General features: G+C 53.7%; 1 protein-coding gene across 16 annotated transcripts in view; it reads left to right on the forward strand.

Moving 5' to 3' along the window:
* Window positions 1–17,535, forward strand: part of SPTAN1 (spectrin alpha, non-erythrocytic 1) — a 61,157-nt gene that overhangs the window by 21,605 nt on the left and 22,017 nt on the right. For 5 of the 16 annotated variants that reach the window (XM_045082530.1, XM_045082526.1, XM_045082528.1 and 2 more), the window contains 22 exons: window positions 117–252; window positions 1,453–1,554; window positions 2,367–2,504; window positions 2,855–2,965; window positions 3,631–3,708; window positions 3,848–4,003; window positions 4,231–4,435; window positions 4,929–5,110; window positions 5,437–5,680; window positions 5,871–5,993; window positions 6,542–6,759; window positions 7,562–7,654; window positions 7,998–8,132; window positions 9,208–9,356; window positions 10,400–10,459; window positions 11,610–11,808; window positions 12,806–12,910; window positions 13,792–13,815; window positions 14,361–14,399; window positions 16,120–16,167; window positions 17,044–17,135; window positions 17,357–17,501. In XM_045082530.1, coding sequence (XP_044938465.1) covers window positions 117–252; window positions 1,453–1,554; window positions 2,367–2,504; window positions 2,855–2,965; window positions 3,631–3,708; window positions 3,848–4,003; window positions 4,231–4,435; window positions 4,929–5,110; window positions 5,437–5,680; window positions 5,871–5,993; window positions 6,542–6,759; window positions 7,562–7,654; window positions 7,998–8,132; window positions 9,208–9,356; window positions 10,400–10,459; window positions 11,610–11,808; window positions 12,806–12,910; window positions 13,792–13,815; window positions 14,361–14,399; window positions 16,120–16,167; window positions 17,044–17,135; window positions 17,357–17,501 — 2,782 coding nt within the window. The remainder of the gene's footprint in view (window positions 1–116; window positions 253–1,452; window positions 1,555–2,366; window positions 2,505–2,854; window positions 2,966–3,630; window positions 3,709–3,847; window positions 4,004–4,230; window positions 4,436–4,928; window positions 5,111–5,436; window positions 5,681–5,870; window positions 5,994–6,541; window positions 6,760–7,561; window positions 7,655–7,997; window positions 8,133–9,207; window positions 9,357–10,399; window positions 10,460–11,609; window positions 11,809–12,805; window positions 12,911–13,791; window positions 13,816–14,360; window positions 14,400–16,119; window positions 16,168–17,043; window positions 17,136–17,356; window positions 17,502–17,535) is intronic. The other 11 variants (XM_045082527.1, XM_045082536.1, XM_045082539.1 and 8 more) reach the window with 5 other exon arrangements.

Here is a 17,535-nt window from a genome sequence, read left to right on the forward strand (position 1 = left end):
TCTGTATCCCAGGGCTAGAGTTGTCTGAGCACAGAATTCAGAGCTTTATTAGAAAGGCATTTCTCATCCGGGCTCTCCACTGGGAACATCTAACGACTTACCTGGGTTTTCTCTAGGCTTCAGCGATTCCTTGCTGACTTCCGCGACCTGACCAGCTGGGTGACTGAGATGAAAGCCCTCATCAATGCAGATGAGCTCGCCAATGACGTGGCCGGGGCGGAAGCCCTGCTGGACAGGCATCAGGAGCATAAGGTAGCGTCTCCAACATCTTCTAGAAGGAAAGGCCTTAGCTTGTAAGGCATCAGGATGGGACTCTCACAGCCAGGTGGCTGAAACTTTGTCCACCGGTGGCTCTCACCAGGGGATTGTTGTTGGTTTTGCCTTTGGAGACTGGCTCTGCCTGCTTCTCACAGATGGCGAAGTGGGCTAAATGTCAGGAGAGTAAGCTGGTCTGGGAAAGTGAGGACCTCACCCTAGCAGGATGGAGGTGTAACTGTTGTGTGCATCAGTCACGTACCGTCTTAAACAGTGTCTTCATTTAAATGCTGAGTCTCATATTTGGTGTAATTAAATTTCTTACTCTGTTTTTTTCCTAAGCTGTGTTCCAAAGAAAACTGGTTTTATGGGCTCTTAATAGGTTTACCTAGAAAGGTTTTGAATGGCTGAGCAGTTTTGTAAAGCACTATGAAACAGGACTGTAAAAATTATTACTGTAAGCCTTCTGAGAGGCTTTAATGTGGTAGATACAAAAAAGTCAATATATGAATGTCAAATATACCAGCAACAGAAACATAACTTTTTAAAAATGCTACTTATAATTGTATCAGAAAGTATAATGTAGTTGGGAATATGTATAACAAAAGTTTTGGAAGACATTTGTGGAGAAGGCAGTTAGGCTTTGTTGAAAGACTGAAGAAAGAAAGAGAAAAGGAGAATGTCTTCTCTCGTGTGGCTGGAACAATGTTTTGTAAAGGTAGAAAAACTCTCCCTAGGACCTGTCTGCCCAGTGCTGTTCCACATAGAAACTCGGCAGGTTTTTGTTTCCGGAGTGAGACAAGCGGATTCTAAACTTGATTTAGATGAAAGAAAAAAAAAAAAAAAACTCTCAAAACAGCTGAGGCAATTTTGAAGAACGGGGTGGGACCAGGGGAAGCAGCTCCCTACCAGGTACTATAAAATCCTAAAGCTACTCCTCAGGCAGAGGAGGACGGAGAGACCCCAGCGGAACAGAAGACAGGGCTCGGACCCCTCGAGCATATGGCAGTGTGGTAGGATTGGACAGAGGTGGCCTGAGAAGTCAGTGGCAAAAAGACTTCCCAGTAAACGGTGCCCTTGTGGCTGGTAACCCAGACTGATGTTAGGGAGCGTGGGATGGAGATGGGATATCCTGATTTGTAACGTCTGTGTGAAAGTCAGCCTTGCTGGCATACATCGTGCCTTTTCTCGCTGCAGGGTGAGATCGACGCTCACGAGGACAGCTTTAAATCTGCAGATGAGTCCGGACAGGCCCTGCTGGCCGCTGGGCATTATGCTTCGGATGAAGTGAGAGAGAAGGTAAGCGAGGAGAGGTTCCTCAGCGGAGCGCCTCTGAGAGCTCTTAACCCATCCTGGAGTGCCCAGGCCACGTGGCCATGGTGTGCGGGAAGCTTCCCCAGAGCTTGCGCTGGGAAGTGCAGGGGCAGCTCCTTGAGGGACTGAGAAAGAAGACCTGTGTGATCGGAGGCGGAAAGTCCCATCCGTCTGGGGCGATTGTGACCCATCCCCTACTGAAAGAGGACTTTGCAGGAAGTGGAGTCCCATGTTAGCAGTGGAGCCAAAGGAGTTGCCTTCTTTAGTTGACGCCACGGTATTGGAGTATACAGATAGCTGAGGAACACGGAGAGTGATGTTTTAAGATTGTGCACACTAGGAAGAGACATTCCAAAGACACTTGTTGTCAACTCTGGGGCCTAAAAATGCCGTCTGGGGCATTTGCTCACTGCCCGTGTTTTACGGGACACCCACCCAGTCGACGTTTGTCCGCAGAGACCCCTGACTCCGTTCCTGCTGCCCGCCCTTAGAAAGATGCCCTTCCTCTGCCACCTGAAGTTTCCTTAGCATTTTGACCTAATGTCCTTTGATAACGTGGCAGTAAAATAATTCTAGACGAGCTGGAGTTCCCTCTTCTGCTTCGCGTGAGCACGCACGCCGCTCAGGGTCTGCGTGTTTCCCCGTGACGTGGCAGACACAAGGGCCTGTGACTTGCCCCCTTTTGCCAGCTCGAAAACAGGCCTGAAGATGAGCGTGAGGGTTAGACAACTCCACGTGGGGGTGGGCGGCCGCCCTGCCCTGTCCTCACGGCCCTCCTGTCCCCCCCCCCCCCCAAGCTGAGCATCCTGGCCGAGGAGCGGGCCGCGCTGCTGGAGCTGTGGGAGCTGCGGCGGCAGCAGTACGAGCAGTGCATGGACCTGCAGCTCTTCTACCGCGACACCGAGCAGGTGGACAACTGGATGAGCAAGCAGGAGGTACGGCCCACGTGCCGCGCTGGCCTCCCCTGGCGTCTGCTGCTGGGGCGGCTGGCTTGGTTCGGGCAGGAAGTCATCAGCGCTGAGGCTGTGAATCGGGAGAGGAGGGCTCGCCGAGGGATCCCCAGCGCCACTGCCTTCCCGCCGCCGGGCTCGGGGGTCACCCTCTCATTAGATTAGTGTTGAGGGAATCAAAAGGGCGTTAGGCTTTCTGGAAGAGATCTTGCGAGTTTAAAAGCTGTAGAATCTCCTGTTTGTGTGTTCCGGCCACCCTCTCCTTTGCGGGCCAAAAGCCTTAAGGGAGAAAGGACGGGGGGTATCTCTCTGAGCGCTTCGGTCTCTCTCTCCAGGCCTTCCTGCTGAACGAAGACTTGGGAGACTCCTTGGACAGCGTGGAGGCGCTCCTTAAGAAACACGAGGACTTCGAGAAGTCCCTCAGCGCCCAGGAGGAAAAGATCACAGTAAGACCCTTCTCTTTGTCGCAGCTTTGGGTGATCCTCAGGTTCCACCCAGAGTCCATTGTCTTCTCGAGGGTTTCTGGGCACACATGTCAGAGGACCCGCAAGACCGGGTTCAGCTGCAGCCCTCACCGTGGTGGCAGAGCTCGGCCTCGCAGGAGGCCTGTCGTCGCTCACGGGACGAGATCTTCTCGTGATGTCAACCTCCACACCGACGTTTCACTTCCACTGCGAGTAGTTAGAGTTCACAGCGCCTGGCTGGCTCAGTCAGCGGACTGTGCAATCTTGGGGTCATGAGTTCGAGTCCCATGTTAGGTGTAGAGATTAATTTTATTTTTTGAAGATTTTAAGTAAAGAGTAGAAGTAGTTGGAGCTCATGCGAGAGGTTTTCCTCTGGAAAACAGTTCTTAGATGCAGGAACTGGAAGGCCGTTGACCTGTTGTGCCCCTTGTCTGATCCTGTCAGACGTGTCCTGACATCAGGTATAGCAAACGTCTCCCGTCTGGAAGGGAGCTGGCGGGATAGTGCTGGCTCTGACTGACACCGTCAAGCAGACGCTCAGAAGTGAAGGAGAAACGTTGACCTGTTTTGTGACCGGTCAGTCATTACGAGGCCACGCTGTGCCACTGTGTGGTTACCAGCGAGGGACCCTGATTCTTCCCTCATAGGCGCTGGATGAGTTTGCAACCAAGCTGATTCAGAACAACCACTACGCCATGGACGACGTGGCCACCCGCCGAGATGCGGTGCGTTCCGGGGCTCCCCACGTGCCTTCCCTTCGGTCCCCCGCTCTCCCTTCTGGGACGTGTGTTGCCATGTAGGCTCTTGAGCCAGAAATCCCTGGGGAGTAGGAAGCAGAGGTTCACGTGGCTCCTTGTCTTTCAGCTGCTGAGCCGCCGCAACGCCCTTCACGAGAGAGCCATGTGTCGCCGGGCCCAGCTGGCCGACTCTTTCCACCTGCAGCAGTTTTTCCGCGACTCGGATGAGCTCAAGAGCTGGGTCAACGAGAAGATGAAAACTGCCACAGATGAAGCTTATAAAGTAACGTCTTGCAGCGTTGCGGTGTAGCGTCAGGCTAGGAGGTTAAAGGCAGCTCTCAGATAAATTATAGCTAAAGAAAGAAATAGGGAATCCCCAAAACTGCACTATTTAACGTAGATGGTTTTCTACCTCTACCCCCTGCCAATAAGAGAAGTATGAAGGTAACACAGGGTAGCTTGACCATGCTCAGGTTCAAGGTAGAACCCCCTTTTTCCTTTTATTGGCAGGACCCATCCAACCTACAAGGAAAAGTACAGAAGCATCAGGCTTTTGAGGCTGAGCTCTCGGCCAACCAGAGCCGCATTGACGCCCTGGAGAAAGCAGGGCAAAAGCTGATTGATGTCAACCACTACGCCAAGGATGAGGTAGCCGCTCGGATGAATGAGGTCATCAGTTTGTGGAAGAAGTTGCTGGAAGCCACTGAACTGAAGGGTGAGAGGAGGTGTCACCCTGGGTCGTGACAGGAAGGCTGGGGGTTTCCACATCCCTTCCCGGTTAAGTGCAGGGACTTACAGCACCGAGGGAAGGGGGGCCCGGAGATGTACGCAGGCTCATGTCCTGGCAGGAGTTACTTGCTGTGCGTTTTCGATGCTTTGTGATGGGGCACGTGCGGTAGACGTTGCTGGTGAGTGGGGGAGCCTGAGTCAGAAGGGGGAGATCTGGTCACCCGGCCGTGACTGGACTGGGTCCTCTCACTGAAAATCGAGGCTCAGCTGAGAGCCGAGGACACTCAGTAATTCTCAGACATTCTTCTCCCCCGGAACTTCCAAGTCCGTATCTCACTGCCTGTCCTTTGTGAAGGACACGAAGCGTTAGCTGCGGTCCTGACCCCGAGTCGCTCAGTAAGGTGCCGTCATGGTGGGTGCTGTTGGCAGAACAGCTGTTGCGTGAACAGCTAGGTAATCAGACGTGCTCCTTTGACCAGGGATAAAGCTCCGCGAGGCGAACCAGCAGCAGCAGTTCAACCGCAACGTCGAGGATATCGAGCTGTGGCTGTATGAGGTGGAGGGTCACCTGGCTTCAGACGATTACGGCAAAGATCTTACCAACGTCCAGAACCTCCAGAAGAAGCACGCCCTGCTGGAGGCTGACGTGGCCGCTCACCAGGTAGAGGGTTACTTGGGGGCTCTCGTCAGGCCAGTAGTGTGGAAATGGGAACGAAGACCGGCAGGCGACATGAGACCACACTTGTTTTTGGAAGGATGAAAGGTGTGGTTTTGCTTCGGTGGCCTTACGTGTTCCGTCTTCTCCGGTTAAACTCCTCCCACAGAGCCTTCTGGGAGCCCCAAATGGGGGGAGGAGATGGCAGAAAAAATGCTCCCCGGGCTGGGAAGAGTATTTTTGTATGTGATCAAACGACCCTTGAAGTCGGATCGGATCCGTCCAGAACCTAGTTGCCACGCTTTCAAGCCTCTGTCCTCTTCTGTCCCCAGGATCGAATTGATGGCATCACCATTCAGGCCCGCCAGTTTCAGGATGCTGGCCATTTTGACGCCGAAAACATCAAGAAAAAGCAGGAAGCCCTTGTGGCTCGCTATGAGGCGCTCAAAGAACCCATGATCGCCCGAAAGCAGAAGCTGGCTGACTCCCTGCGTTTGCAGCAGCTCTTCCGTGATGTGGAGGACGAGGAGACGTGGATTCGGGAGAAAGAGCCCATCGCCGCGTCCACCAACAGAGGTCAGTCTGCTTCCGCCAGATAAGAATCAAGTCTGAGAAGGGGCTCTACTCTCTTAGCCTAAGGAGGTGCATGTCAGAACAAGGAAGGTCAAGTTTAAGTTAAACTGGAACCCTGGTGGAACCTGAAGAACGACCGGGCTGACTTTGCCCTTGATGGCTTGGGTGACCAGGGAGCGGTTTCTGCTTTCAGGCAAAGATCTGATTGGCGTCCAGAATCTGCTGAAGAAGCACCAGGCCCTCCAAGCAGAAATTGCTGGCCACGAGCCCCGCATCAAAGCCGTCACGCAGAAGGGGGACGCCATGGTGGAGGAAGGTGAGAGGGTGCCACCCGGGGAGCGCTGTGCCCTTGTCCTTACGTCCTTTCTGTGGTTAAGTGTGTGGACTCGAGTCAGGTTGAACTGCGGGGTCGAGGATCTTCTCCGTCCTCTCGCTGTGTGCCCTCGACTAGACCCTGTCCTCCCGCTCTGAACGTCTTACCTGTGAGATGCGGGTAATAGGGCCTCCTCCTGACCTCGCTGTGAGGGTCGGTTGAGGTCAAGTAGGGGACAGAGTGGAACAGCCTGGTGCGTGTCTCAGTGAGGACCCGGGGGTGGCACTGTTAAGCTTTCCTTATGTGTCTGCGCTCCAGGCCCTGGTGTCAGTTGGGGTATCTGCTTCGTAGGGTCTGGCTGGAGATCATGGCTCGAGGAGGCAAAAATAGAGCAGATCGCTTAGAAGTTTGGGACCCGAACCTCCTAAAACGGGACTAAGGGGCCTGGCTCGCCACGGCGGCATCAGCGAGGGGCCATGGACGCCTGGAAGGCCTGTCTGTCTGTCTGTCTGGCGCCCTGGCAGCCTCCTTTGCACTGTCCTCCCTTCCAGGCCACTTTGCTGCCGAGGACGTGAAAGCCAAGCTCAGTGAACTGAACCAGAAGTGGGAGTCCCTCAAGTCCAAGGCCTCCCAGCGGCGGCAGGACCTGGAAGACTCCCTGCAGGCCCAGCAGTACTTCGCCGACGCCAACGAGGCCGAGTCTTGGATGCGGGAGAAGGAGCCCATCGTGGGCAGCACCGACTACGGGAAGGACGAGGACTCCGCGGAGGTGAGCGAGCGCCAGGAGCCTGCCGGGGCTCGCGGCGGGGCCCTGCTGGGAAGTGCCCGTGTGCGGCGGGTGTGGCCTCTGTGTTGTCGGTGTTCAGGGCAGTTTAGAACCTGTTTACTTTCCACCGTGGAAACTCAGCCTGGCCATGAGAGAGCGGAGACTACCTCCTACCTCGAGCGTCTTTCTCTTCTTGTCCCTCTGTTCTCTCCTCATGCACGCGCACACATGTCCATGAGCCCATGTTTTGCATTTTTGAGTCAAACTCTGACATCTTGCTCACGAAGGGCTGGTGGCACTCTAATGACCTCTTAGCTTGCGAGTCTGCGTGAGCGGAGTAGCTGAATGTTGATGCAGCAAACCGGATTCTGCCCAGAGACGGGGCGGGAGGACTGAAGAGCCTGGGCAGTGGTGGTGGAAGGCGATGGTGAAGCCCCACGTGGCGAGGGAGAGTAGCAGCCACGGGGAGGGCACGTACCCGGCGCGCTTCGGTTTGCGGATGCTGTTGAGTTCTCATGACGGGTAGTGGGCTCCCCATGTGTACGACACTGTGCCTTGTGTCTCCTTGTCTGTTCCCAGCCCCGCAGAGGCACGAACAGGCAGGGAGAAAAGAGAGTATTGTGAATCACATAGAGTATGCCCTCCACGTTTGACGTTCATTAGAAATGGGGGGAGAGCGTGGAGCAGGAGGTGATGAAATCAGCGTGTAACCAAGTGCGTCTCGGGACGCTGGCGGGTCACTGGGGCAGCGTGGCCAGAGCGTCCCAGCTCCTTGCGCTCGGCTCATCTGTGACTTTGGTTTCAGGCTCTACTGAAGAAACACGAAGCTCTGATGTCAGATCTCAGCGCCTATGGCAGCAGCATCCAGGCTCTGCGGGACCAGGCTCAGTCATGCCGGGTGAGCTGGGGCCCTTCTGGGGCACAGGAAGCTGCAGGGCCCTGGCCCTTCCAGCACGTGTGACAGTCATAGGCTACGTTCTGGTGGCCTCACTGCGACGTCCTGGGACACAAAGACGTATATACGGGTTAAAATGAGATTCTTGTTGTTGTTTTGTTTTGTTTAAGATTCAGAATAGCTAAAGTTCTGGAATCAGATTTTACTGGTAGCTTAGAGGAGAACTCTCATGAACTTATGTTTGGGACATTTGGTCCAGTTGGAGTTGAAATCGGAGTCTGTCTTGTGCTCTGTGACATACCATGAGCATCCTTTAATCGGGTTTGCCCTTCCTTGGGATTTTTAGCAACAAGTGGCCCCCATGGATGACGAGACTGGGAAGGAGCTGGTCTTGGCTCTCTACGACTATCAGGAGAAGAGCCCTCGAGAGGTCACCATGAAGAAAGGGGATATTCTCACCTTGCTCAACAGCACCAACAAGGCAAGGCGTCAGAAGTGGTCCTGTGTCTGTTTCTATTAGCACCGCCGGTTTTGCTCGATGGGGTTTCTGTGGGTCTTTGTGTCTGGACCAAGCCTGGGTTAGAATTTGAGGAGAGACCAGAGTCACCCCATCAGTCTCCCCCTTGATACAGGTCCATCTCGTGGGAGATCAAGAAGGTAATCTGTGCGTCTGCCCAACACCTGGGGGCAGTGCACTGGCTCCCACTCTAGACGGCGGCTGCTTTTCCTGATTACACACATCTAGGAGGAATTCCTACTCCTTAGACCAGAGTTTGCTTTTCTGGAACTCGTAGCTGCAGGTTCTTAACCTAGACCGTGTGGCTCCAGCAGAGCTGACGGCAGCCGTGATGTCACCCCATAAGCCCTCGACGTTAAATGCTTCCCGGGTCCTCAGCCTCCCTTCCTTGACCTGTGCTGGTTTGATAGTGACTGGGAGTGAGGTACGTGGCACGCCATAAGTTTTGTCCGATGAATCACAAAAGCTGCCAGTCGAGGCCGGAGAGATGGCTGCTGTCGCCATCAACGACCCTTACTCGTACAGCCCTCCTTTACCCTGACCGTGAGCGTTTGAGGAAATCTGTGATTTGTGTTTCTTTTGATTCTCAGCCTGTCTTGTCCCAAGAAACTTACCGTGATGGTGGACATTGCTGTGTGTGCTGGCTCTGCCGTGGCTGTGCCCGCAAGTGTTGATTAAGCACTAGAAATGTGGTTAATGGAGCTCTTAAATTTAGTTTTATTCTAATTTATTTAAATTTACGCAGCCACGTGTGGCTAGTGGCCACACGATTAGTGCAGTTCCGGAGAGTGACAGGACTGCCTTTCATGCTGGGTGTTGTCGCAGCTTTCTTGTGACGCTGTGCTTGGCAGGTGATAGTCTTTGAGGAACGTGACTTTGACACTGTCATGGGATCCTCCTGACCTAGTCAAGGCTGTGCCTGTGTGTGTGTGTGTGTGTGTGTGTGTGCACGCGCGCGCACGCACACACACACGTGCGTATGCACAGGCCTCCTCGGTCTCGGGAATTCATGCTTCCGGTTGTCCGTCTGTCTCCTTAGGACTGGTGGAAGGTGGAAGTGAATGACCGGCAGGGCTTCGTGCCGGCGGCGTACGTGAAGAAGCTGGACCCCGCGCAGTCGGCCTCCCGCGAGAACCTCCTAGAGGAGCAGGGCAGCATAGCTGTGCGGCAAGAACAGATTGACCACCAGTAAGGGCCCCACGGGCGACTAGCACGGCCCCGGTGTCCCTCGGGGCTTCCTTCACGTCCCACGTAGGCCACGGTTGAGGCAGTGTCCAGAAGTTTCGGAGCGACTGTTCCTGTGCCTGTGTGCACTCAGGACATCCGCTTCCCACTTGCCGCCAAGTCCCTTTTAACCCACAGCGTTCTGTTTGGACCTAAAACCCTTGACCCCTTTATTTTCCATGTTTTATTTCTTCCCCTAAAGTGAGTTTCTCTTCCTCCACAGCATTTTCTAAACCTCAGCCTCTGAATCTTTGTCCTTCAGTTGGGGAGAGCGCTCTGGGACTGAGATCTAGAGGTTCTCTTTTGCAAAGGCTGTTGGGAGAGTGGGTGTCTCCTGCTTTCTGCTCTGGGGCAGAGGTGGTTTTTTACGAAGTAGTTCTGTCCTCTGTCCTCTAGCTAAGCTCCCGTAGTGACCTGAGTCCCTCCCGTAGGGTGTCTCGCTCTGCTAATGAGCTCGGAAGTTTTTAGACACTAGAAAATATCCAGAAGTTACGTTCTCACTAGATTCTATTACAGTAGAACTTCTGTGAGTCTGATGATCCCTGAGAAGATCAGTTACGTGTCCACTTCCAGACCTTTTCCGTTCCTGCTGAGACAGGAGCACGCTTGGGGCTGGGGTCGAACCGTGGGAGTAAAGCCGCCGGCCTGACACGTGACTGGAGGGCTGTGTTCACTCTATCCAGTCCCTTCCTTGGAGCAGCCCTTCCCGCCGCTGGCCTTGCTTTGTCAAGTGCCCAGAGCGGCCAGTATAAGGAACATTGTCCGCCTTAAACGTGGCAGACTGTTGTGGAAAAGGAAAGTGAACTAACCCTCTAATTTACTTTGCTGGCTGTTTCTTTCCTGATTTCCTTCGTGGCCTGGCTTCCTTCCTAAGAGCTTTTGAATGGCTCCTCAGTTGCCCCCACTCGAAGCATCCGGCCTCCTGGCGCCCGTCGGAGCGGCCACTGTCCTTTCCCGTGGATTAATCGCACTAATCTGTGCATGCTTTTGCTGTGCCCCCCGTGCAGGACGCGCGTAACTAAGGAGGCCGGCAGCGTGTCTCTGCGTATGAAACAGGTGGAGGAACTGTGAGTAGGCGGCGGCCCTGCCGGTGCCCGTGTCCGTTCTCCCTCTGCCGCTTCTCTCCAAGGCTCTTGTTCATCCGGAAGGACGAGGTGGGGGGGTACTGCGCCGCCCTGCGGCAGCTTCGCTCACCAGGGATGAGGTTTCGGTGGCGCCGTGTCAGTCGATGGCCGCTTGTCTTCTGGGTCGCTTCCGTGTGCAGCTGTGCGCTTGGTGTCGTTGGTCCCCCGCGTCCCCCGCTGGCTTTGGTGGTGGGCCAGCCGCGCTCGGCAGCGAACCTGAAGGCCGGGCCCATAGTGTTTCTTAGTAGGAAGCAGACTCCACTCCGCCCTTTAAAGTGCTCTGAGTCTGGGTATCGCGTTGGTTTTTTTTTTTTTTTTTTTTTTTTTTTTTTAAATCTCACTCGGAGAAGCTTAGATTTGATGGTGACGGTGGATTTTCTTTAGCCTCTAACTTCGTTTTTACTATGTTTGTCACGTTCATATCTCCAAAGCTAGTAAGTAGCTCATCCTTTTGTATTTTGGCTCCTAAGAGCTCAAATACTCTTGGATTCCTCTGAAATCTTCCAACACCAAAATGGTGTGGATACTCTGTACTTGACCTGATTTTCCGTCTAGTTGCTAAACCACTGAGAAATCAGCGTATCACTCGCCCACCCTTCAGAGAGGCTAACGTCCTGTACGAGGCTGTTGTAAAGCCGGGCATGCCTTCCCCCCGCCACCCCAGCCCCCGGCCCGGGGCGGCTCAGGGAGTCAGGAGAGCGGAGCGGCACCTCGGTCTGCGTCGTGCCCGCACACTCCTCTCATCTCCGCAGTGCTCGCATGCTCCCTGTGTTCCTGTGCTCGACGCTTGCTTCCAGTCATTTGTGGTTGTGATGTTCTCGGGGCCACGTGGGCCCAGGGATGAGTGTGCCGGCTGTCCCAGCCACCCAGTGGCGACCAGCACCGTGGGCACTCATCCCCGAGGCTGTGGCGCGGGCCCGTAGGAGCCGCCTCCTCATCTGTGTTCTGACACCTTGTCACCCGGGCACCATCGCGACACACTCATGGCCTTGGACCCGCATCTCAGAGACACTGGTGGTTTGGCCGTAGGCGAGCGTCCGTGGGAAGCTAACGGCCTGCCCGCCCCCTCTGTCACCCTCCCTGCCTCCCGCAGGTACCACTCGCTGCTGGAGCTGGGCGAGAAGCGCAAGGCCATGCTGGAGAAGAGCTGCAAGCGCTTCATGCTGTTCCGGGAGGCGAACGAGCTGCAGCAGTGGATCAACGAGAAGGAGGCGGCCCTGACCAGCGAGGAGGTGGGCGCCGACCTGGAGCAGGTCGAGGTGCTGCAGAAGAAGTTCGATGACTTCCAGAAGGTACGGGCGGTCTGGCCTCTGATGAGCAGCCCGAGGGCGTGCCGGCCTCGTGACTGAAATTCACGGGAACCCACAGGGCCCCGGTGGCGCTGGCCCGCCGGGGAGCCGCGTCACGGACACATGAGCCGGAATTTTCCTTTGGCTGAATTAGCCTCACGGAAGTCGAGGCGCTTTTCTCTAATTCTCTTAAGAGCTTTTGAACTTAAAAGACAAAAACATGTTAAAGTACTTTTTGTAATTGGGTTAAAGTGGACCCGACACACGGTTACGCGTTTTTCAAGTAGGCGGTTTGAAAGTGCCGCGCGGCGCAGCCACTGACCTCTCTGGTCCCGGGCCATTTCCCGTGTCACGGGGGAGCTGCGCCCTCAGCACAGCATCCTTCCCGGGATCCCTGGCCCTTTGTCCCCAAATTGACATATTCTGGACATTCCGTACATGTGGACTCCTGTATGACGTGACTTTTCACTGCCGGCGGCTGTCACGGAGCAGCGTGTTTTCCTGGTTCATTCTTGCCTCCCTGGTGTCGGGACTCCACAACTTTTTATGGCTGAATGGGTCTCCACTGTGTGCCTAAACCACATCTTATTTCTCGTTCCCACTTCAAGAGTTTCATAACCAGTTCGTGTGGGTGAGGGGCTGTCGTCCCCGCCCCCAGGAGCTGTCATTAGAATTTCAGCACATTTTAAAAACATGTTCCTCCGAAGAAAGCGGAACACAAATTCCCATCCTGACAGAATCATGGCGTATGAACCACCGTTGATGAGGCAGATTGCAGACGAGGCATTGTCAGTCAGTGCCCTATGGTTGCCTTGCTTCCTCGATCGCCACAGTCAGGACTTCCTGGTTTAGGTGACTCCCGTGGAATAGAGAAACTGGTTCACAGGATACCTACTGAACAGAAACCCTGTAGGTTCAAACTGTAGTTTGAACCCCTTTTGCTCGCCTCCTCCTCTGTATTACTCTTAGCGTCTTAGCTGTTACGGGTTTTGCTTTACAGGATCTAAAGGCCAATGAGTCGCGGCTAAAGGACATCAACAAGGTGGCTGAAGACCTGGAGTCCGAAGGTCTGATGGCCGAGGAGGTGCAGGCCGTCCAGCAGCAGGCGAGTACCCCGGGCTCACATGGAGCCGTGTGCCGGCGGGAAGGAACGTGGCTCCTTCCTGTGCCCTTCTGGGCCCAGCACGTGGCGTCCCGTAGCGCACTGTGCTGGCCCACGTGTGGTCAGGTCCTCTCTGGCTCCATTTCGTTTACCTCCTGTCTTCTCCATGTGCCCGTTTCATGTCGTGAAAGTTGTTTACTCTTTATTTTTTATTTGTTTTTTTTAAAGATTTTACTTCTTTATCTGACAGAGATCACAAGTAGGCAGAGAGGCAAGCAGAGAGAGAGAGGAGGAAGGAGGCTCCCTGCCGAGCAGAGAGCCTGATGCGGGGCTCGATCCCAGGACCCTGGGATCATGACCTGAGCCGAAGACAGAGGCTTTAACCCACTGAGCCACCCAGGCGTCCCTATTTATTATTATTTTTTAAAGATTTTATTATTTGAGAGAGACACTGGCAGAGAGGGAACACAAGCAAGGGAAGTGGGAGAGGGAGAAGCAGACTTCCTGCTGAGCAGGGAGCCGAATGTGGGGCTCTATCCCCGGACTCCGGGATCATGACCTGAGCTGAAGGCAGACGCTTAACCAGCTGAGCCACCCAGGCGTCCCTTGTTTGCTGTTACATGGCCCTTAGTTAGTAGTAACCTTACCCATTTCTTGAAGTCCAATGCGCTATCCATTGCGCCACAGAGCCACCTACCCTACCCATTTCTTAAATGAATAAAAGGTCTTGCATATAAACAGTCTGTCAGACTCTTAAGAAGCTCTTTGGGGCAATTTGTCTGTCTTGTGATTCTGTCCCCGTGTCCGGGTTTGACAGTAACAAGTGTCACAGAAAGTTGCGTGTTTTCTCGAATAATGAAACTCGTTTCCTTCTTTCCTTGTAGGAGGTGTGTGGCATGATGCCCAGGGTAAGTCTGTGTGGAACCTGGAACGTGAGGAAGGGTAGGTTTGGGGGAAGAATAGACAGTCATGAACCTCTTACGGATTTCCGTCCCCAAACCTCAGAGAGGCCTTTTGTTGGTAAAAATCTGTGGAAGAGAAAGAAGAGCAGAAACAGGTTTTAATTTGCCATTCTCCTGAAGACCATTAAAAAAAAGTTCTCTTCAGTTTTCTAAAGCTTTTTCCACAGCAATTATTTTATGTTTATTTATTATCCTTTTTCCAAGAATCCAGTGAGTAGGACAGAGACAAGAGTTGGTGGTTTTCTTACTAAATTTCTTCATTCTCTTCATTTTTGTCCACTTCATAAAAGACTAGAAATTTTCCTCTCCTGTTTATTGGCTTCCCTTCCCTCAAGCTGCCTTGTGGTGTGCTCTGAGCAGCAGTCAGTTTCTGATCTCAGGGAAATGCTACCCTGGCTGATGGCTCTAGAGACCCCCAACCATGGATGGGAGGTGGGGAGGCTGAGTTGTTCTGCTCTGCATGGCTTCCTAATGTCTGCCTCTCCCCTAAGCAGGATGACACGGATTCCAAGACTGCATCCCCGTGGAAGGTAGGAACTCCCTTGCCAGTTATGTTTTCAAAGGTTTTCAGGAATAGACATATTTTATGGTGTTTTCTGGTGTGTCTATTTCTGAGGATTTGGGCATGTTGGGAGTCTCTGGTCATTTCTGGAGTTGTTGGCTGGTTTCCTTTTGACCCTGGCATTCTATCCTTTGATTCTGTCATGTCTTAAAATGCACCCCTTAGTAAAAAGAAGCAGGTGTTCCGTGCAGGTGCTCAGGACGAGTTCGGTTAGATGGCCTTGTATACTGTCACTGCCAGAGTAAAGCCTGCACGGTGGCCCTGCGTGGTTAGGCGTGGTTGCACCCATGGGATTGCAGTCCCGAAGGACAGAACAGGGACAAGAAACTGACCTCTGCCTAGCCACTTTCCTCAGGGGCCTAAGAAATGCTTCTTCAAAGATACCAGATCCTGCAGAGAGATGTAGAAGGAGGAGTAGAAAGAGATGTATCTTCCATGACAGACACGATTCCAGACAGACACAGGGTGCTTGGCTAGGGCCCCCTGCTTCTGGCCTCCTCACCCCTCCTGGCCCGGATGTTTCTGTCATTAAAGAGGTTTCACACTGGGGGGGAGCATGACTTTTCTCTTCGATTCAGCTTTTTCTCCTTGTTTTCAATCGTAATTATTCTTAGGTTGCGGGGTATGATCATTGGTGATGTGAGTGGGCAACATCCTCACCCATCTCCCCTCCTGGTTTTTCTGGTAATGGGCGTGTTTTCGGAAGTGTGCTTCAGGTGGCTTTGTGAACACCAACGCCACCAAACAAATACATACGAATTTTCTTTTTAATTTTTATTTCTAAAACGGATTGGAGACAAAGGTGTGTACTTTTTGAACCTGTACACACCCACACCGGTTGAAAATGTCACCTGGGCGTGTCACGGCAGCACCGATGAGCCCGACTCCCCCACATCCCAGCTTTTGGCCCCTGATTTTCTTAATATATTTGAAGATTACCGGTATTGTAATGTGGGATTTTTTTTAAAACATAAAACTGGTGGGTTCTGTGATCCCAAGGAATGTCTGATTTGTACCTTGGTGAGAAGAAAGCTAATTCACTGGTCTTTGTGTTTTGTTTTGGGGTTTTTTGCCCCTATCTGGTAAGGCTGTTGCCCTTAGTTCAAGGGGGACACTGTTAAAAAGACGAGCAGCCCGATAGCCAAGAAGAGATATGAGGTTCTTGGCATTTTTAGGCATAAACAGTCTAAACTACTCCCAGCATTTGTTAAACTGGGTGTTTTCTGGCCTATTCTGCAGTATGAACAACACTAATACTTAGACATTGAGCTCTGTTTCCTGTCAGCCAGCTGGGGGGTTTTATGTGTGTGTATTTAAGATTTTATTTTTAAGCAATCTCTACACCCAGTGTGGGGCTTGAACTCAGAACCCTGAAATCAAGAGTTGTGTGCTCCCCCGCTGGAGCCTGCCAGACGCCCCCGCCCCAGCCAGCTGTTTTAATTGTGGTTGTCACCACTCTCTCTTGACTCTTCATCCAGTGAACTTAGTTAAATTGTGCACTTGGGTGCTTTGTGCCTTTCCACTGGTTAATCCTTTATTTGTGGCTCTGCTCAGCATTTTGACTGTGTCCCCTTAAGACAATTTTGGTTGATGATTGAGACCTAATGAATGGCACTTGCTCCTCGGAATTGTGCCGTAATTGGCAGACACGGGATTAGCGTTGCTCTTTTGCTTTCCTCCCTCCATAGTCTGCTCGTCTGATGGTTCACACCGTGGCCACCTTTAATTCCATCAAGGTAAGAAACTGGCCAGCCCCCTCGTCTCCCAGTCTCCCTCCCTGTTCTTCTTCTCCGGACTATGGCAGAGCTCTTGTCCTAAGTCATCACACGAGCTGTTGCACTTGTCGCTGTCCCGGCTGCGAGGTTTTCCTGGGGAAATGCCTGCTCTCCGCCCACAGCAGGGTGGCTGGGTGGCCTTCCCTGCTCAAGAACTCACCTGCTCTTAGTGGTAAAATTAGTCTTCCCTTCCCTTCTAGTAGGGCCAGGAGCTGCAAGAAGTGTAGGTACCCCCAGTGTTTGTCTCTTCAAGCACCGGGCCACACGTGGCCTGCCGTGGCATGGGGTGTGGCTGGGCTCGGGGCTTGGGACTCATCCACACACTAGTTCCTTTGTTTGTTTGTTTGTTTGTAAGGATTTTTGTCCATTTATTTGAGAAAGAGCTCATGTATGGGAGGGCGAGAGGGTGAGGCGGCAGCAGATTCCCCACTGAGCAGGGAGCCAGACCCAGGCCAGGCCCAGAACCCTGAGATCAGGACAGGGGTGGAGTGAGACGCCCCCCGCAGGGTAGTTGCTGATGAAGCAACTGCTCCAGGCGGCAGCTTGGAGCTGAGAGGGAGGCTGAGTCGGCTGCATGTCCCTGCGGCCTTCGAGATGATTCCAGGTCAGATGCTCACGGAGCATTCAGGCCATCAGACGTGGCTAACTTTGCTGCAGTCCTTAGCTTCTGGATTTGTGCTGTCGCGTCTGTACTAATTATTGCGCTGGGAAGGGTGGAGACAGGAAATCGTCCATGCTCCGGCCGTTCCTTGCAAGCCGAGCGCCGGTCCTCTGGTTCTGGGCCGCGTGTTGGAGGCTGGCCTGGGTGCAACCACGCTGACCGCTGTCCTCCTGCAGGAGCTGAACGAGCGCTGGCGGTCCCTGCAGCAGCTGGCCGAGGAGCGGAGCCAGCTCTTGGGCAGCGCCCACGAGGTGCAGAGGTTCCACAGGTGAGGGGCAGCTCCGGGCTGCAGTGGGTTGCCCTTGGCGGTCCCTGCACGGGCTGCCTTCGCTCACTCCGTGCTCTGGCGTCCGGGACCACACCTGTCCCGGGGTGCACTGCTCAGTAAAGACGGAGGGAGGGAGCGAATGTGGGTTTTTTGCTTCGTGGAGCTTTTGGTGGTAGTTGCTGGGCCCAGCAGTCCGTCACCGTCTGCGCGCCTCCCCACAGAGATGCGGATGAGACCAAAGAGTGGATTGAGGAGAAGAATCAGGCTCTGAACACTGACAACTACGGCCACGACCTGGCCAGCGTCCAAGCCCTGCAGCGCAAGCACGAGGGCTTTGAGCGTGACCTCGCAGCTCTCGGCGACAAGGTGAGAGGTGGCAGGGTGGGGGACGTTTGGGCCC

Source organism: Mustela putorius, unplaced genomic scaffold (assembly GCF_011764305.1).
Source record: "Mustela putorius furo isolate JIRA1106 unplaced genomic scaffold, ASM1176430v1.1 tig00000596_pilon_pilon_pilon, whole genome shotgun sequence".
NCBI lineage: Eukaryota > Metazoa > Chordata > Mammalia > Carnivora > Mustelidae > Mustela > Mustela putorius.